This window comes from Hyla sarda, chromosome 10 (assembly GCF_029499605.1).
Source record: "Hyla sarda isolate aHylSar1 chromosome 10, aHylSar1.hap1, whole genome shotgun sequence".
NCBI classification, from domain to species: domain Eukaryota; kingdom Metazoa; phylum Chordata; class Amphibia; order Anura; family Hylidae; genus Hyla; species Hyla sarda.
The window spans coordinates 89,983,702-90,001,485 of NC_079198.1; the positions used below are offsets into that span (position 1 = coordinate 89,983,702).

Consider the following 17,784-nt stretch of genomic DNA (forward strand, 5'->3'; position numbering starts at 1 on the left):
TTGACATATTATAAGAATGTCTTATCTGTACTTTGATGCCTTTTGGAGATTTTTCCATCTTTCCTTTGCTTCTCTATGCACATTAATACAAATTTTTACCTGGGGTGCCCAAACTTCTGATCCCCACTGTAAAGATGACAAAAATGCGTTTTGGGCTGTAGGGAACTACAGCTTAGATCTGTTGTTATTCCTCAATTAATGTTTTGGTTCTGTTGCACTTCTGTAAGTTTCCACTTAAAGTGGTACAATAAATCACTTATAAATTGGATATGTGATTATGACTAGTTAAGTGGGATCCGACCCCCGAGACCTTTGCCCCCTCCCCAGGCAATTAGTTGGGTTCCTAGCAGTCAGACCCCCACAAAGTTAGCAGTTAAGCAGTGTATATGTATTAATGGCTTCCAAATGGAATACCGGTTAGAAGTAATCTGGTAGCACAAAACACTTTAATTATATTGTAAATAACAACTCGATAATTGTATAAAACTGCTTGGAAATGCACATAAAAACCCTAACAATTCAATATATTCTACCAAATGTACTTCCAAAGGAAAAACACAAGAAATCATATTTGTCTTGTTAGCTATTCATGTATTTGCAAAACAATATTCTAAGCCATAATGGAAAGGCATCACGCCAAGCTCACCACATACTGTTTCAGTCAACTTTCAACCACAGACCTACTTAACAAAATAGCTATAAACATTTTTAGACATGGTTATCACATAAAGAAAAAAAAAGTCCCTGATGAAACGTTGACATATTTGGCGCAATAAGACAACCACAGAAATGATTAATGATGAAAATAAATACAATGTTTCTGTCGTACAGTAAGTACATAAAACTTTCTAGCCTAAAAATTACAGCATATGAAGACACATTTGTCTGTGTCATATATCTCAAGCCTGATAATGTTATTTTCTATAATAATTAGAATCAGTCTAAATACAACAAAATAAACCTTTCTTCTATAGCACCAACAAAGTCAGCAGCACTGTAGATTGGATGATGATGTTTAAACCATGGGGGAATATCCATTCCTGCACTGCTCTCAGTACATTACCGGCCGCCATGGACAACGATTGTGAATGCTCTGCCCTCATTAACTTAAACCAATTATTGTTTTTCCACTCGATACCTCCTGGGAATTCACTCTTTTTAACCTACTGTATGAGCTAACACATATGAGATAATATCTATGTCTACACATGCTAGAAACAGAGACTTATAAATTATGAACAAGTTATCTAGATATTGTTTCGGATTATTACACTTTAATGCCATGTCAAAGTCCATTTATATAGAAATTCTGACAGATACATGTACATTTTAGAAAACAATTAAGCCCAACAATCTTGGAACTACAGTCACGTGGCTGTAGGTGCTATATGTACACATCTATATCACCAATCTTCTTAGCACAAAGCATTTTCTAAGTTAACAGATCCAATCACACATGAATTCCCAGTGCTCGCAGTCTTTACACATGGGTGCAGCTGTGATAAAACAATCTTCATCAGTACAATAAAGTGTATCTAAATTAAAAATCTATATATAAAACTCTATGGGGGAGATTTATCAAAACCTGAGCAAAGGAAAAGTAGTGCTTCACTTTTCCTCTGCAAATGTTTTGATAACTCTCCCCCAATGGGAGGAATTTATCATTGGTTTTACACCATTTTTTTTTTTATTTGTTGTTTTGTGCAGTTTTTTTGTGGTGTGATTTAGCGTCCGGTTCATACCAAATACTGGTGTGTTTTTTCTTTACGATATCAATTTTTCATATACCGTAATATCGGTATTATTATTATTTTGTGTATGTCATTCCCTGAGGAAGGAGGCAACTCCGCAACACGTTGGAATGTTTTTTATGTAGTTTTTATGTTATGTGCAATAAATGGAACTCATTTTCAACAAGTGAAGCTTTCGTGAAAACTTTTTCACAAAAGCACAGAGCAAGGCCAAAGAAATAAGACGAGAGAAGCATAACCCCAAGAAAAACAGCTGGAGGAACAAAAGTGGGACAGAAAGCTTGCTGGCACGAGGGGAGCGCTGTTGACAACCTGCTCCCCTTGGTGATGTAAGTGTATCTACTTACTATCTAACATGATTATTCAGCTGCTGTGTGGGAAGGTGTGTCCGCTTCTCCATTTTCCTTTTGTTTTCAGCAATATTCCATTTCGGGTGAGAAGTAATCACTAGAGGAGTGTTTAGCAGACAAGAAAAACTTCCCATTTAAAGATACACCTTGTATATTCAGTGAGTGGTCACATGGCCACTCACTAAGTGTAAGCTTTTGGATCTTTTTTTTTCTTTCCCTGCTTTACATATATATATATATATATATATATATATATATATATATATATATATATATATATACCGTATATACTCGAGTATAAGCCGACCCGAGTATAAGCCGAGACCCCTAATTTCAACCCAAAATCCCAGGAAAAGTTATTGACTCGAGTATAAGCCTAGGGTGGGAAATACCTCATCCCCCCCTGTCATCATCCAGACCCGTCATTAACATCCTCATCATCCCCTTGTCATCATCCCACACATCCCCCCTTCATCATCCCCTTATCATCCCACACATCCCCCCTTCATCATCCCCTTGTCATCATCCCACACATCCCCTTATCCCACACATCCCCCCTTCATCATCCCCTTGTCATCATCCCACACATCCCCTTATCATCCCACACATCCCCCCTTCATCATCCCCTTGTCATCATCCCACACATCCCCTTATCCCACACATCCCCCCTTCATCATCCCCTTGTCATCATCCCACACATCCCCTTATCATCCCACACATCCCCCCTTCATCATCCCCTTGTAATCATCCCACACCCCCCCCCCTTCATCATCCCCACCCCCCTTCATCATCCTCTTCTCATCATTCGCCCTCAGTGGTCTTCAACCTGCGGACCTCCAGAGGTTTCAAAACTACAACTCCCAGCAAGCCCGGGCAGCCATCGGCTGTCCGGGCTTGCTGGGAGTTGTAGTTTTGAAACCTCCGGAGGTCCGCAGGTTGAAGACCACTGCGGCCTTCAACATGCGGACCTCCAGAGGTTTCAAAACTACAACTCCCAGCAAGCCCGGGCAGCCATCGGCTGTCCGGGCTTGCTGGGAGTTGTAGTTTTGAAACCTCCGGAGGTCCGCAGGTTGAAGACCATTGCGGCCTTCAACATGCGGACCTCCAGAGGTTTCAAAACTACAACTCCCAGCAAGCCCGGGCAGCCATCGGCTGTCCGGGCTTGCTGGGAGTTGTAGTTTTGAAACCTCCGGAGGTCCGCAGGTTGAAGACCACTGCGGCCTTCAACATCATCCAGCCCCCTCTCACCCCCTTTAGTTCTGAGTACTCACCTCCGCTCGGCGCTGGTCCGGTCCTGCAGGGCTGTCCGGTAAGGAGGTGGTCCGGGCTGCTATCTTCACCGGGGGCGCCTCTTCTCCGCGCTTCCGGCCCGGAATAGAGCCGTTGCCTAGACAACGACGCATCTGCGTCATTGTCAAGGCAACGTGACTATTCTGAGGCCGGGCCGGAAGCGCTTAGAAGAGGCCTCCCCGGTGAAGATAGCAGCCCGGACCACCTCCTCACCGGACCACCTCCTCACCGGACAGCCCTGCAGGACCGGACCAGCGCCGAGCGGAGGTGAGTACTCAGAACTAAAGGGGGTGAGAGGGGGCTGGATGATGTTGAAGGCCGCAGTGGTCTTCAACCTGCGGACCTCCGGAGGTTTCAAAACTACAACTCCCAGCAAGCCCGGACAGCCGATGGCTGCCCTGGCTTGCTGGGAGTTGTAGTTTTGAAACCTCTGGAAGTCCGCAGGTTGAAGACCACTGCGGGTGGGGGGAGTTCACTCGAGTATAAGCCGAGGGGGTGTTTTCAGCACGAAAAATCGTGCTGAAAAACTCGGCTTATACTCGAGTATATACGGTATATATATTTTATACATACAGCGTGGGCCATTTATATGGGTACACCTTAATAAAATGGGAATGATTGGTGATATTAACTTCCTGTTTGTGGCACATTAGTATATGTGAGGGGGGAAACTTTTCAAGATGGGTGGTGACCATGGTGGCCATTTTGAAGTTGGACATTTTGAATCCAACTTTTGTTTTTTCAATAGGAAGAGGGTCATGTGACACATCAAACTTGTTGGGAATTTCACAAGAAAATCAATGATCTGCTTATTCTTTCATGAGTTATTTACAAGTTTCAGACCACTTATAAAATGTGTTCAATGTGCTGCCCATTGTGTTGGATTCATTTTTTACACTCGCATGTTCTTGTAGACCCAGTTTTTGAAAAGGAGTAAAAGGAGAAAAATCCCCTCACGACTTTTTGTTAAAGTTGGATGTGTAAATGAAAAAAAAAGTCACTAAAATGCAGGTTTATCCACAACTTTTACATTTTTACATGGGTAATAGGAGAAAATGACCCCCAAAATTTGTAACCCCGTTGTTTACGCCAGGCGCACTACAATGCTCAGAAGAGGAGGAGCGCCATTGAGCTTATGGGAGAGAGAATTTGTTTGGAATGGAAGTCGGGGGCCATGTGCGTTTACAAAGCACCCCATGGTGCCAGAACAGTGGACCCCCACATGTGACCCCATTTTGGAAACTAGACCCCTCGCAGAATTTAATAAGGGGTGCAATGAGCATTTACACCCCACTGGCGTTTGACAGATCTTTAGAACAGTGGGCTGAGCAAATGAAAAATTACATTTTTCATTTTCACGAACCACTGTTCCAAAAATCTGTCAGACACCTGTGGGGCGTAAATGCTCACTGCACCCCTTAATAGATTACATGAAGTGTGTAGTTTCCAAAATGGGGTCACACGTGGGGTGGTCCACTGTTCTGGCACCACGGGGGGCTTTGTAAAGACACATACCCTTCAAATCCGAACACATTTTCCTTTCAAAAGCTCAATGGCACTCCTTCTCTTCTGAGGATTTTAGTTCGCCTGCAGATCACTTTACATCCACATATGGGGATATCTATATACTCAAAAGAAATGGGGTTACACATTTTGGGGTGCTTTTTTCCTATTTTCCCTTGTGAAAATGAAAAATTTAGGGTAACACCAGCATTTTAGTGAAAAAAATTATTTTTTTTATTTTCCCATCCAAATTTAACGAAAATTTGTGAAACACCTGTGGGGTGTTAAGGCTCATTATACCCCTTGATACGTTCCGTTAGGGGTGTAGTTTCCAAAATGGGGTCACATGTGGGTATTTATTTTTTTGCGTTTATGTCAGAACCTCTGTAAAATCAGCCACCCCTGTGCAAACCACCAATTTACCGTATTTTTCGCCGTATAAGACGCACTTTTTCTTCCCCAAAACTGGGGGGAAAAAGTCGGTGCGTCTTATACGGCGAATACACCCCTATCGCGGCGGTCCCTGCAGCCATCAACGGCCGGGACCCGCGGCTAATACAGGACATCACCGATCGCGGTGATGCCCTGTATTAACCCTTCAGACGCGGCGATCAAAGCTGACCGCCGCGTCTGAAGGGAAAGTGACACTAACCCGGCTGTCTGGTCGGGCTGTTCGGGACCGCCGCGATTTCACCGCGGCGGTCTCGAACAGCCCGACTGAATAGCCGGGTTAGTGCTTACAGGACACCGGGGGGGACCTTACCTACCTCCTCGGTGTCATCCGTTCAGGGATCCCCTGTATGGCCGGCGCTCTCCTTCCTCGTCATCACGTCGTCGCGTACGTGCGTCGGCGTGCGTAACGACGTGATGGCGGCGACGGAGAGCGAGGATACCCGGCCGGCAGAAGACGTTCCAGAGCGACGGGGACACGGCAACAGCGATGGAGCGACATCCAGGGCAGCGGTGACGGGTCCGGAGCGGCGGGGACACGTGAGTATTACCTCCTCCTGCAGTGGTCTTCAATCTGCGGACCTCCAGATGTTGCAAAACTACAACTCCCAGCATAAAAATCTTTATTTTTTTAGATTTTGTCCCTAAAAATTGGGTGCGTCTTATACGCCGGTGCATCCTATAGGACGAAAAATACGGTAGGCCTCAAATGTACATAGTGCACTCTCACTCCTGAGCCTTGTTGTGCGCCCGCAGAGCATTTTACGCCCACATATGGGGTATTTCCGTACTCAGGAGAAATTGTATTACTAATTTTGGGGGTCTTTTTTTCCTTTTACCTCTTGTGAAAATAAAAAGTATGGGGCAACACCAGCATGTTAGTGTAAGAAAATAAAACGTTTTAAACTAACAGGCTGGTGTAGACCCCAACTTTTCCTTTTCATAAGGGGTAAAATCAGAAAAAGCCCCCCAAAATTTGTAGTGCAATTTCTCCCGAGTACGGAAATACCCCAAAATGTTTCCTTGAAATACGACAGGGCTCTGAAGTGAGAGAGCGCCATGCGCATTTAAGGACTAAATTAGGGATTGCATAAGGGTGGACAAAGGGGTATTCTATGCCAGTGATTCCCAAACAGGGTGCCACTAGCTGTTGCTAAACTCTAAGCATGCCTGAACAGTCAGTGGCTGTCCGGAAATGCTGGGAGCTGTTGTTTTGCAACAGCTGGAGGCTCCGTTTTGGAAACACTGACGTACAATACGTTTTTCATTTTTATTGGGGGGGGGACAGTGTAAGGGAGTGTATATGTAGTGTTTTACCCTTTATTATGTGTTAGTGTAGTGTAGTGTTTTTAGGGTACATTCGCACTGGCGGTTACAGTGAGCTTCCCGCTATGAGTTTACCGCAGCTCAAATTTGAAGCAAGAAACTCACTGTAAACCTGCCCGTGTGAATGTACCCTGTACATTCACATGGGGGGAGGCAAACCTCCAGCTGTTTCAAAACTACAACTCCCAGCATGTACTGACAGACCATGCATGCTGGGAGTTGTACTTTTGCAACAGCTGGAGGCACACTTGGTGGAAAACCTTCAGTTAAGTTCTGTTACCTAACTCAGTATTTTCCAACCTGTGTGCCTCCAGCTGTTGCAAAACTACAACTCCCAGCATGTACTGATTGGCGAAGAGAATGCTGGGAGATGTAGTTATGCAACAGCTGGAGGTACGCAACTACAACTCCCAACATAGCGAGACAGCTGTTTGGGCATGCTGGGATTTGCAGTTTTGCTACATCTGGAGAGCTACAGTTTAGAGACCACTGCACAGGAACTGGTAACATGAGAAAGAAACACTTTTACTGTCTTGCAAAGCCGCAGGAAACTATCAATAATCTGCGTAAGTAAAATATTTACATTGAAATGAGTATTTGGAATATATAGATGAAACACAACAAAATAAATATACTTTCATCATACACTGACTTGTTTTCTTTAAAGTGAACCCCAAGAGAAAGGGTTTGCTGTGTCTGTAGCTCTTTTTTCTACAACTCCCTGCAGACAGATTGTAGCAGGTGCTGAGTTTTAGCCTACACCTCCTATCCCCAATCAATTGCTCCAGCTTCTCCCTCCCAACCTTTACAAATCCTACAAACCTTTTATTTTTATAATTTGCTAAATAGTTTAGCAATAACTTGTATTTTCAAAGAATACATTAATAAAATATCACAATTGCTGAAAATATCTGAAGTATTGAGGTATGAAGTATTAGAAAAAAATGTTTAATACAGATAACCTATTCACACAATACAAGTTATAATTAATAGATATGGATGCTTAGCTAAGGTCTACATAGTATATATCTTTTTTTGTCTTCATTTTTTTAATCGCCATAGCCCTATTTTAGTACAGATGCCCTTTGCCTAAAATGCAGGGGGATTAAGGGTCAAAAAAGCCATCTGCTTGCCCTATAAATCACCTCTGAAAAGTCCTAAAAGATTATAATAAACACAAGGGTAAATGAAGGCATTGTTATGCAAAGGACAACTACTCGTGGGGAGGGAGCGAAAGGTTAAAACTACTGTAGAATAGAATACATCCAAATCCATTACACACCACCTTCCCCACCCCCCCACCCCCCACCCCCACTCTCCATTATACTATTCCAGCCCTGTCTAAAAGCAGCCCATATTTATTACAAAACCATCAGGGTATCTATGGGTATACGGATCATGATGCAAAGCCACAGCACACGTGGATATTCATGTAGATTTCTGGGCAGATTCACCACGGAAACAATCCCTGCTACAGTGAAAGGGTCAACCTATGTGGTCATAATTTAGAAAACATTAGAAATTGTCATGCTAAAGATTATTAAATCTATACTATATGTAAACTTCTGTATGAAAAAAGTCCATAGTATGTGGATGAAATTAGTAAAATCTATAAATATATAATGTGTATTGGCTGGTATAATACATGAGCTGCTTCACACTATGGAATTCCAAAGAATCGCAGTCCCAATGAGTACAGTGGGTATTCACTAGGGATCGACCGATATTGTTTTTTTAGGGCCGATACCGATAATCGGTGGAGGTTAGGGCCGATAGCCGATAACTTATACCGATATTCCGGTATAAATTATCGGCTATTTATCCCCCCTCGACACCGCTGCAGAACATTGATTTAAAGTGGGCGCTTTAAATCAATGCACTGCAGTGGCTTTTGCAGTGCCATAGGCGGCCGCCGCCACCACCCGCTTCTCTCCCCCTACCTGTCATGGTGGTCCGGGCCATCCTTCCTTCCTGTAGTGTCCGGCGGCATTCCGGGTGGAGGGTGAACCGGTCCGGGCTGTCCTTCTTCTCCGGGGGTTATCTTCTCCACTCCGGGCAGGCTCCGGCCTAGTACGCTGCATAGACGCCGCTGCGCAGTGACGCCCGTGCGCAGCGACGCACCTGACGTCACGGCGTAGCGGCTTCTATGCAGCGTACTAGGCCGGAGCCTGCCCCGAGTGGAGAAGATGACCCCCGGAGAAGGAGGACAGCCCGGACCGGTTCACCCTCCACCCGGAATGCCGCCGGACACTACAGGAAGGAAGGAAGGATGGCCCGGACCACCCCCATTACGGGTAAGTTAAATTTTTTTTATTGACTCGGAGGGTGGAGGAGGGGCCCGACCGGTATACCACCCAGCACTACGGTGGGGGGGTGCGACGCGGTGCGGTGGGTCGGGGGGGGGGGCGGTGCGGGGGGCGGGCCATTATCGGCTTATCGGCAAGGTAATTGCCGATACCGATAATGCCCAAAATCGTGATTATTGTCCGATAATATCGGCCATACCGATAATCGGTCGATCCCTAGTATTCACTACTGTGTTCCACGACTGAAGTTCTGATGAAGATTGTTGTTTGCAAGCATGAACACCACTATTTCTAGCACTATCTGGCATAGTCAAATCAATAAATACCCCGCTGTATACTTTTAGTAAATAATGTTGACAGGTGCTACTGATACTACCACTTGGGGCACCAATTTAGATTGTTTGCAACTTTATGTGCATACAGAAGACAAACTGAGTAGCACGTGGGTCAGGTTGGGTTCACACATTGCAGTCACAGGCAGAAGTAAGATCTTCAACTGAGAACTAGGTGCAAAAAGATGCATGTCGCTTAAAACGAAATGTCACAATTTTGCAACAAGAACAGGTAAAGTACATAGATTTTATAAAATGCAATTTTCACCAATTTGTGGTAAATCGTGTGCAGTTTTGCCACACTATTCTCAGACATGTGACACACTACTACTTGGCAATGTAACATGTGCACCCAGCTTTACACACAGCATCTAACAGATGGACCTTCTCAAATAGTGTCCACACATTGTGGTTCCTTTGCTGTACCGCAAAGATTTTGCAGCACTTTGATTTTGTAGTAAAACTGCTATGTTTTTTGCTGCAAAGAGCAATATTGGATTTTTATTTTACTGCAATTTTAGAAAACTCACAGAAAAACAATGATGCAACTATAACAAGCCACAACGTACAGCCTAAAGGGATCGAGGTGACATAATCCCTTTAAAAAAAAAGTCGTACAGACAGCTGTGGACCATTTTTGCTATGCAGAGGATAAATCACCTAACCGACTTTTCATTTGCCAACAAACTCTACATTAATCTATGACATTGATTTTAGAGACATGGTAGCACAACATAATACTGATTCCAACAGGATTAATCTAAAGGCGAAAGTGTTGTCATTATTTACCATCAGTTCCATCATGAAACCTGTTCTTTCTCAAGCAGAAGAGCACATATTCTATCCTATCCAGTAGAATTAAAGAGAGAGGGGAGAGGGCGCCTCATGTGTGGGATCAGCAGATCTTGTTAGTGGGGGGAGGGGAAGGTATTCCCAAACCGCTTACCAAAGCTGGTTGTGCGCCCACACACAACAAGGTCTAGCATGAAGTGTATAAATCGGTCCACTGCAGCCCTCCTTAGTAGTAATGGAACAAGGATGAGATGACCGTAGAATCAGGAGTTTGTCCGGCGCAAAGAGGAACCGTCAGGCAGCCGAGTAAAATGAAGGGATTTATTGAATGCAACGCGTTTCGTTGCGCATTTCGCTGACTGCTCATGCTCATGCAGGTAGGGGGATCCTCCTCGTGTCCTACAGCTGTTCGGGATGTAGCGATTTCACCGCGGCGGTCCCGAACAGCCTACTGAGCTAGCCAGGGGTAGTTTAGTTTCACTTTAGATGCTACGATCAACTTTGAATGCTGCGTCTAAAGGGTTAATAGCGCACGGCACCGCGATCAGTGCCGCACGCTATTAGCCATGGGTCCCGGCCTCTAACCGTGGCGGTGGCCCCGCGTTATAGAAAGAGAGCGGACTCAGGATGTACAGGTACGCCCTTGGTCCTTAACAGGTTAAATTAATGGATGGCCTGACCTCAGGATAGGTGATCAATATCTGATCAGTGGGAGGTCCAATACCCAACACTCCCATCTTTCACCGAAATGAATGGGAGCTGAGCTGCAGTAACCCAGCAAGGCCACTTCACAATGTATGGCACTGTCTGCTTCCAGGTCTGCGTGTACTGCAACCCCGCCACTGTGGCCAACAGCTGATCCGCAAGTGAGCCCAGTGCTGGACCCCCATAGATCAGTGATGACTTCCTTAGCATATGAGGGAAACTTACAGCGGGTTCACCCACACTTAACCTAAAACTCAGGGTAATAGTGCAGGTTACCCGGATTACAATGAGGTGTCACTTAGGCTGGGTTCACATTACGTTTTTACCAATACGGAACTGTATACGGTTGGGGGGAGCTAAAACTAGGCGCTTCTGTATCCCAGCCATATGCGGCCTGTATGTAATCTATTTCAATGAGCCGACCAGATTTTTGCTCCGTATGCGGTTTTCCCACCGTATCTAAAATCGTTGTAGGCCGCATATACGGCTGGGATACAAAAGCGCCCGGTTTTAGCGCCCTCCAGCCATATACGGTCCCGTATTGGTAAAAACGTTATGTGAACCCAGCCTAAGTGACACCTCATTGTAATCCGGATAACCTACACTATTACCCTGTGTTTTGAGTTAAGTGTGGGTGAACTCGCTGTAAGTTTCCCTCATACCTTCCGGATAGTCATCACTGATCTATAGGGGTCCAGCACTGGGCTCACTTGATCAGCTGTTGGCCACAGTGGCGGGGCCACAATACACACAGACCTGGAAGCAGACAGTGCCATACATTGTGTAGTGGTCTTGCTGGGTTACTGCAGCTCAGCTCCCATTCATTTCGGTGAAAGCTAAGCTGCAGTTACTCAAAATGAATGAAGTAGTCTGCTTCTAGATCTTTTCCCCCTTCAATGCATTCGCCACCATTCTAGCAAACAGCCGAAAGATGGGAGTGTTGGGTATTGGACCTTCAACTGATCAGATACAGTGGTCCCTCAACATACGATGGTAATTCGCTCCAAACGACCCATCGTTTGTCGAATCCATCGTATGTTGAGGGATTCGTACAATGTAAAGTATAGCGTCCTCACCACTCCCGATGCTGTCCCAGGGGCTCCCGATGCTATCCCGCTGCTCCGACGTCTTCTTCGGGATCCTCCTGCTTTTTCCACATCTTCTCCGGTGTCTGGGCCTCGCTTTCTGGTGACGTTATTACGTTGCGGCGCCAGAACGGCGTGCGCAGGACGTAATAACGACGCCGGAAAGCGAGGCCCGGACCCCGGAGAAGATGCAGAAAACACCGGAGGATCGCGAAGTGGACCCGGAGTAGCGGGGATAGGTAAGTGAACCTGTCCGGGATGCTTAAACAGTTAATGCGATGGCCCCGACATATAAAATCATCGTATGTCGATGCTGACATCGACATGCGATGGCCTCTGAGAGGCCATTGTATGTCGATTTGATCATATGTCGGGGCCATCGCATGTCGGGGGGTTACTGTATTGATCACCTATCCTGAGGTCAGGCCATCTATGAATTTACACTGTTAAGGACCAAGGGCGTACCTGTACGTCCTGAGTCTGCTCTCTTTCTATAACACGGGGCCACCGCCACGGTTAGAGGCCGGGACCCATGGCTAACAGCGCGCGGCACTGATCCGACCCATTGAAATAGCTGACATTGCACAATGGAGGTAGGACCCAGCATACTCAGCTTCCCTGCCTCCATCCCCTCAGCTGTGATACATATTTATGAGGTGGGCGGGCATATTGATGCAGAGGGGGTGAAGGCAGGAATGCTGTGTCCTGCCTCCATTATGCTGGCCATTTCCAATTCAGCAATGACGGCTAATACAACATATATCTACAGAATCGGACCACGTATAAGGGTAAGTGATTCCCTCTTTGAATTCCAGTTTACCAGCACTATATCCCTGTATATTAGGTATAGTGCTAGCGAACCCGCTGTCAGTTTCCCTTTAACCCCTTAAATACCAAGCCCATTTTTGCCTTAAGGACCAGGCCAATTTTCTTTTTTGCACTTTGGTTTTTCCTCCTCCCCTTCTAAAAACCATAACGCTTTAAATTTTTCACCTACAAACCCATAATCATTTTGTTATGAAATGATTTATGTCATTAGTCTGTAATTACATCAATCATTTCATAACAAAATCTACGTCAAAACCCAAAAAATATTTATGGGGTACAATTGAAATTGTTTCTACGCAGTGCACTTTTCGGTAAAAATTACATCTTTATTCTGTAGATGTAGGTTTTATTTTATTTTACTACTTTACTACTACTAGTATGTTAACAATTTCCTCGTCTGACCCCTATTACTTTTTTATTTTTCCACATACGGGGCTATATGAGGGCTCATTTTTTGTGCCATGATCTGTAGTTTTTATCGGTACCATTTTTATTTTGTTGGGACTTTTTCATCGGTATATGATCATGGTATATGCAGTGACCAAATATTCACAATTTTGGACTTTTGTATTTTTTTACATGTACGCCCTCAATCATGCTATTTAACTAGTTTGGACATTTATGCACGTAGCGGTACAACATATGATTATATTATCATCCTGCTCCCCCACACCAAACCCAACACACCAGGTTATTGTGTGGGTGAACAGGAGACCGATGCAGGGTCTTTGACTTGTATAAATACCATCACTCTGGCACCCGGTCCCTGTAAAGATCAGCGTCTATATTCACTGAATTGCATGCTGGAGGTGGGCCTTGGTCGCTGGTCACATGAGCGCTTCTGCCTACTGAGCGCTGATGTGATCAGCAACCATGAATATTTAAATTTACTCGGCGGGCGCGCCTTCAGAGCAAAATTCAGCGCAGCTAGTAGCTGATCTTCAGAGGGACCAGGCGCCGGACTGAAGGTATTTATACTAGTCAGAGACCCTGCATCGGTCTGCTGTTCCCCCACACTATAACCCGGTGTATTGGGTTTAGTGTGAGTGAACAGGATGAAGGTTTTCCTTTAATTTGCTTTTATTTACACTCTGTTTAAATTTTTTTTAGTCCCCATAGAGGGCTATACCATGCTATCTTTCGATTGCATGCTGAGCTTTGGCTCAGCATTGATCAGTGTTATTGGTGCTCTGCTGCTCCAGCCTGCTGAGGCTTCTTGGGGCAGCAGAGAACCAATCGTACAGCGAGAAGGCAGGTAAGGGCCCTCCCGCCATCCACTCATTTCATCGGGACATTGTGATTTTACCACAATGGTCCCAATCACCTCTGCAGAGCACCGAAGACCAAAGGCACACCAGTACTCCCCTGATCCTTACAGTTTTAATAGATACTGTGGCTACTATAACCAAATACCAATAACACAGTGTGAACCCAAGCTTACCAACAAGTAGGGCCTTAAAAGAGTAGTCTACTGCAGACTATTCCCACTCCATTGTGCCAGGGCTGAAAAAATATATAAAACAAACTTTCACTTACCTTCTTGTGTTCCCCCGGAGCGGCCCTACAACTGATCGGTCATCCGGTCCGGTCTTCATCCTTTGTCCTGTGCACGGATCTTCACACGGCGCTCAGCCTATCACCGGCTGCAGTGATGTCCCGCCTCGGTCTGTGAAAGGCTGAGCGCCGTGTGACGATCCGTGCACAGGAAGAAGGATGAAGACCGGACCGGAGGACCGATCAGCTGTTGCGGCACTCCGTGAGAATGCAGGAAGGTGAGTGAAAGTTTGTTTTCTATTTTTTTTCAGCCCAGGCACAACGGAGGAGGAATAGTCTGCAGTAGACTACTCCTTCATTAATGTGGCTGCAAATCAGCCTATTCAGAGTTTGTTTTCCGATCACTACCTTGAAAACACACCGGATTGCATAAGCCCTAATGGGGGGAAATGTATCAAGTCTTGTATCCCAGCATAAATAATCATTAGAGGGATGTATCAAAGCTTATGCAGAGGAACAATGGAGCAGTTACCCATACAAACCATCAGATTCCAGCTGTCATTTCTAAGACACCTAAAAATGACATAAACAATCTGGTTGCTATGAGCAACTGCTCTGCTGTCCCTTTGCACAAGCTTTGATAAATCTCCCTATTTTTATTTTTTCTTCATTTTGCTCAGTTATTTTCAACCTGTTTTAGTCTCTTTTGCACTTCTGAGAAGTGTGGCCTTAGTAACAATGGGCGTGGTTTACCTGTAGTGAGGCTTTAATCATTTTATTATTTACATCACAAAATTTGGGCAAAATTCCACTCCACATGACAAAAAAAATGAAAGTCGTGAAGGTGGACATTGTATATTCTTACTGACTGTATCATCCTGACTTTTCATCCATGTGTAGCCATTTTCTCCATGTCACCAGCTATCACCTCATACAGCTCTAATATGTCGTCCTAACACCTCCTCTACGTACATAGGCTTGGGTACCTGAGCTCTGCCCGGGCGGACAGCACACAACAAGCGCTGACTAGACGGACAGAACGTTGTCCTGAGAAGAAACATTTTCCCGCCCATGGAGGTCGCGGCTGATTGGCCGGAGAGCCAAAGGCAGGAGCCGCATGCGCAGAGCCGCTACCTAGAGGGTGCGCGCACTGAGCTCGTACCAGCATCACAATGCAGAGATCCGGGCGAGCACCGGTGTGCAGCATCGTCCTCACACATTACACCCGGGTGTCTCCTTCACTTGTGGGGACCCTGCTGTGTGTGAACAGGCTGTACAAACCGGTAAAAGCTCAGTCACGTCTATAGTCATATACTGCAAATAGGACGCGCTTCCATTCAATCGGAGAGCTGTAGTACATCACCTCACACATACGTCCCCCACAAGAAATACATAAGAAATAAATATCACTGCATACACGACCCTCACTTGTCACAAAAACGCATAATAAACAAGAGAAACATAACGGAGCGACCACCCCAGCCTCTCCATCAGGGGCGTGGCCATGGACCTGACTAAATGTATCAGATGCCATGACGCCTGTGCCCAGAGAACAAGCAATGGCGTGCGCTAAAACGGCCGGAACCCGGGCGCCCCCTCTGGTTCAAGATGCGACAATTTCAGCAACGTTTTTAACATTTTTTTTCATACAGTGGCCATTCAATGACAGCCTCTACCTAGTTGGCACATGCCCTTTTCTTCCATTGTACCCAGGGCTCTTCATAGACAAGCCCGTGTGTCCACTCCTTACCACAGTACTGCACTGTTCTGTTACAATGTGTTGTGGCACTACAAACGTGTATTGCGGGGGCATCACCTAATGGCACTGTGCAGTGCTGTCTATGGGTTGTTAAAGCATTCTCCTTGCCCTGCTCCATGAAGACCATCCTAGTCTATGCCCATGCTTGCAGATGCTGGCAGGAGGTGGCACTCACATTCCCAATGCAAGCTGCAACCACCACCAGATCTGCAAACAAATCTGTGTATGTAGATGAGTGGGAGCTGAGGGAGGAGGAGTGCGCCCATCTCCAGCCTTTCTTCTCAGAGCTGGGTACCATGACCACAAACTTCACATTCCCCGAGCATGCAATCACCAGAAAAAAGCCAGCAATGAAGTTGTGTGAGCCACAGCAAACATCCCCTGTTACTATATATTGCACAGCCATGGCTAAGCTCTCATTTACAAGCCACATCACATAGAGAAGCTGCATCTTCTTCCCAGGATGGATTTGCAAACGATACAGATGTAAAAGCCACTCATCCAGAAAACAGTGCACTATAAAAATAGGAGAGCACCATTCAACATATTTAGGAATATTGTAGCCGGCAATGCCCCCTCCCCAGACCCACCACCCTGTCTTCTGTGCACTACATGTTTTGCATGCACAGTAAGTAAATGCATCACTACCCAGGACATCGCATACAAGTAATGAGGATGAATGTGCCCTGGCATCTATGTGCCATAGAAAGCGCACACATATGGCAGCTGTGGACACTGCATAGATGGGGCATTAATCAGCTTCTTGCATGTAACCATATTGGGAATAACATCCTAAATCCACAAAAACAGAGCGGAGATGCTCGAGATCTGGGTTACAACAAAAGGGGCAACACAACCCCAATCCATTTCCCCCCTCCCTTCTGCAGTTTCTCCCATATCTCTGCTAGAATAACATCAAAATCTAAGGCAATTCCTATATAACAAAATCTCTAGACATACACAGCCATTCATACACAGAAGGGCATCATAACAAAGAGCAGCAGCAGCATCCTCCTCCTGCTGAACGTGAACATCCTCCGAATGAATGCAAAATAAATAAAGAAGCAAATACAAACAACAAGATCAAATATTATCAAATTACCTGCAGCTCCAAGGAAAAATAAAGTCCAGATGAGATCCTTAGTTCGCAGCATTGTAAATCTGCAGACAGAGGAATTTCTCCTGCTGCTCCTATTTGTTACAATGGGTCCAAAGATGAACATAGGCGTTTAAGATCCCCCCACCCTTGTTGCAAAGGCTGTAATAGTGCAATGGTAAAAAAATAAATAAGATGGGGTCTTGATGCCTTCTTTCTTTCTGCAGGTTGTGAGGATTTTGCAAGGAATTCTTTTTTCTATCTGTAGTGGATTGCCAGCTGCTCTCTAAGCTGTGTGCAGGCACTGATCAGAGAATGAGTGACAGTCTGAGCCTCAGCACAACCCCCAGCAAGCAGACCTGATCAATGCGCCCAGCCAGAAACTCCAAGTTGGTGTCTGGATGCAAGGAAAAGAGACCAACACCAGTATCCCTCCGCAGCCTCTGTACAAATATTACTGAGCATCCGCCAGGCACAAGGAGAGTGAGAGGGGCAGAGATAAGAGAGCAGAGGAAGCTACGTGCAAAAGATGGAACGGATTTACTTTGGCTACCTTTTGTGCAGAGGAAACAAATGTTACTGGAGGATCTGCAGAAAACTAAATGATAATAAACTGAATTAAATGGATGTCATTTTATTGAACTGTCAGGCTTATTGTGATAAAGTGGGGAAGCCTAGGAGAAGGGTTATTGATTTTTGTATAATGTAGCCTTTCTC

The 17,784-nt window shown here is 45.3% G+C and overlaps 1 protein-coding gene across 6 annotated transcripts in view; it reads right to left on the minus strand.

Moving 5' to 3' along the window:
• The window catches only part of NCAM1 (neural cell adhesion molecule 1), a 457,028-nt gene extending 439,729 nt beyond the window's left edge, over window positions 1-17,299 (minus strand). For all 6 annotated transcript variants that reach the window (XR_008848564.1, XM_056544809.1, XM_056544805.1 and 3 more), the window contains exon 1: window positions 17,074-17,299. Coding sequence is in view for 5 of the 6 variants with exons in the window: in XM_056544809.1 (XP_056400784.1) it covers window positions 17,074-17,194 (121 nt within the window). In the remaining variant the exon portion in view is untranslated. The remainder of the gene's footprint in view (window positions 1-17,073) is intronic.
• Between the last annotated feature and the right edge of the window lie 485 nt (window positions 17,300-17,784).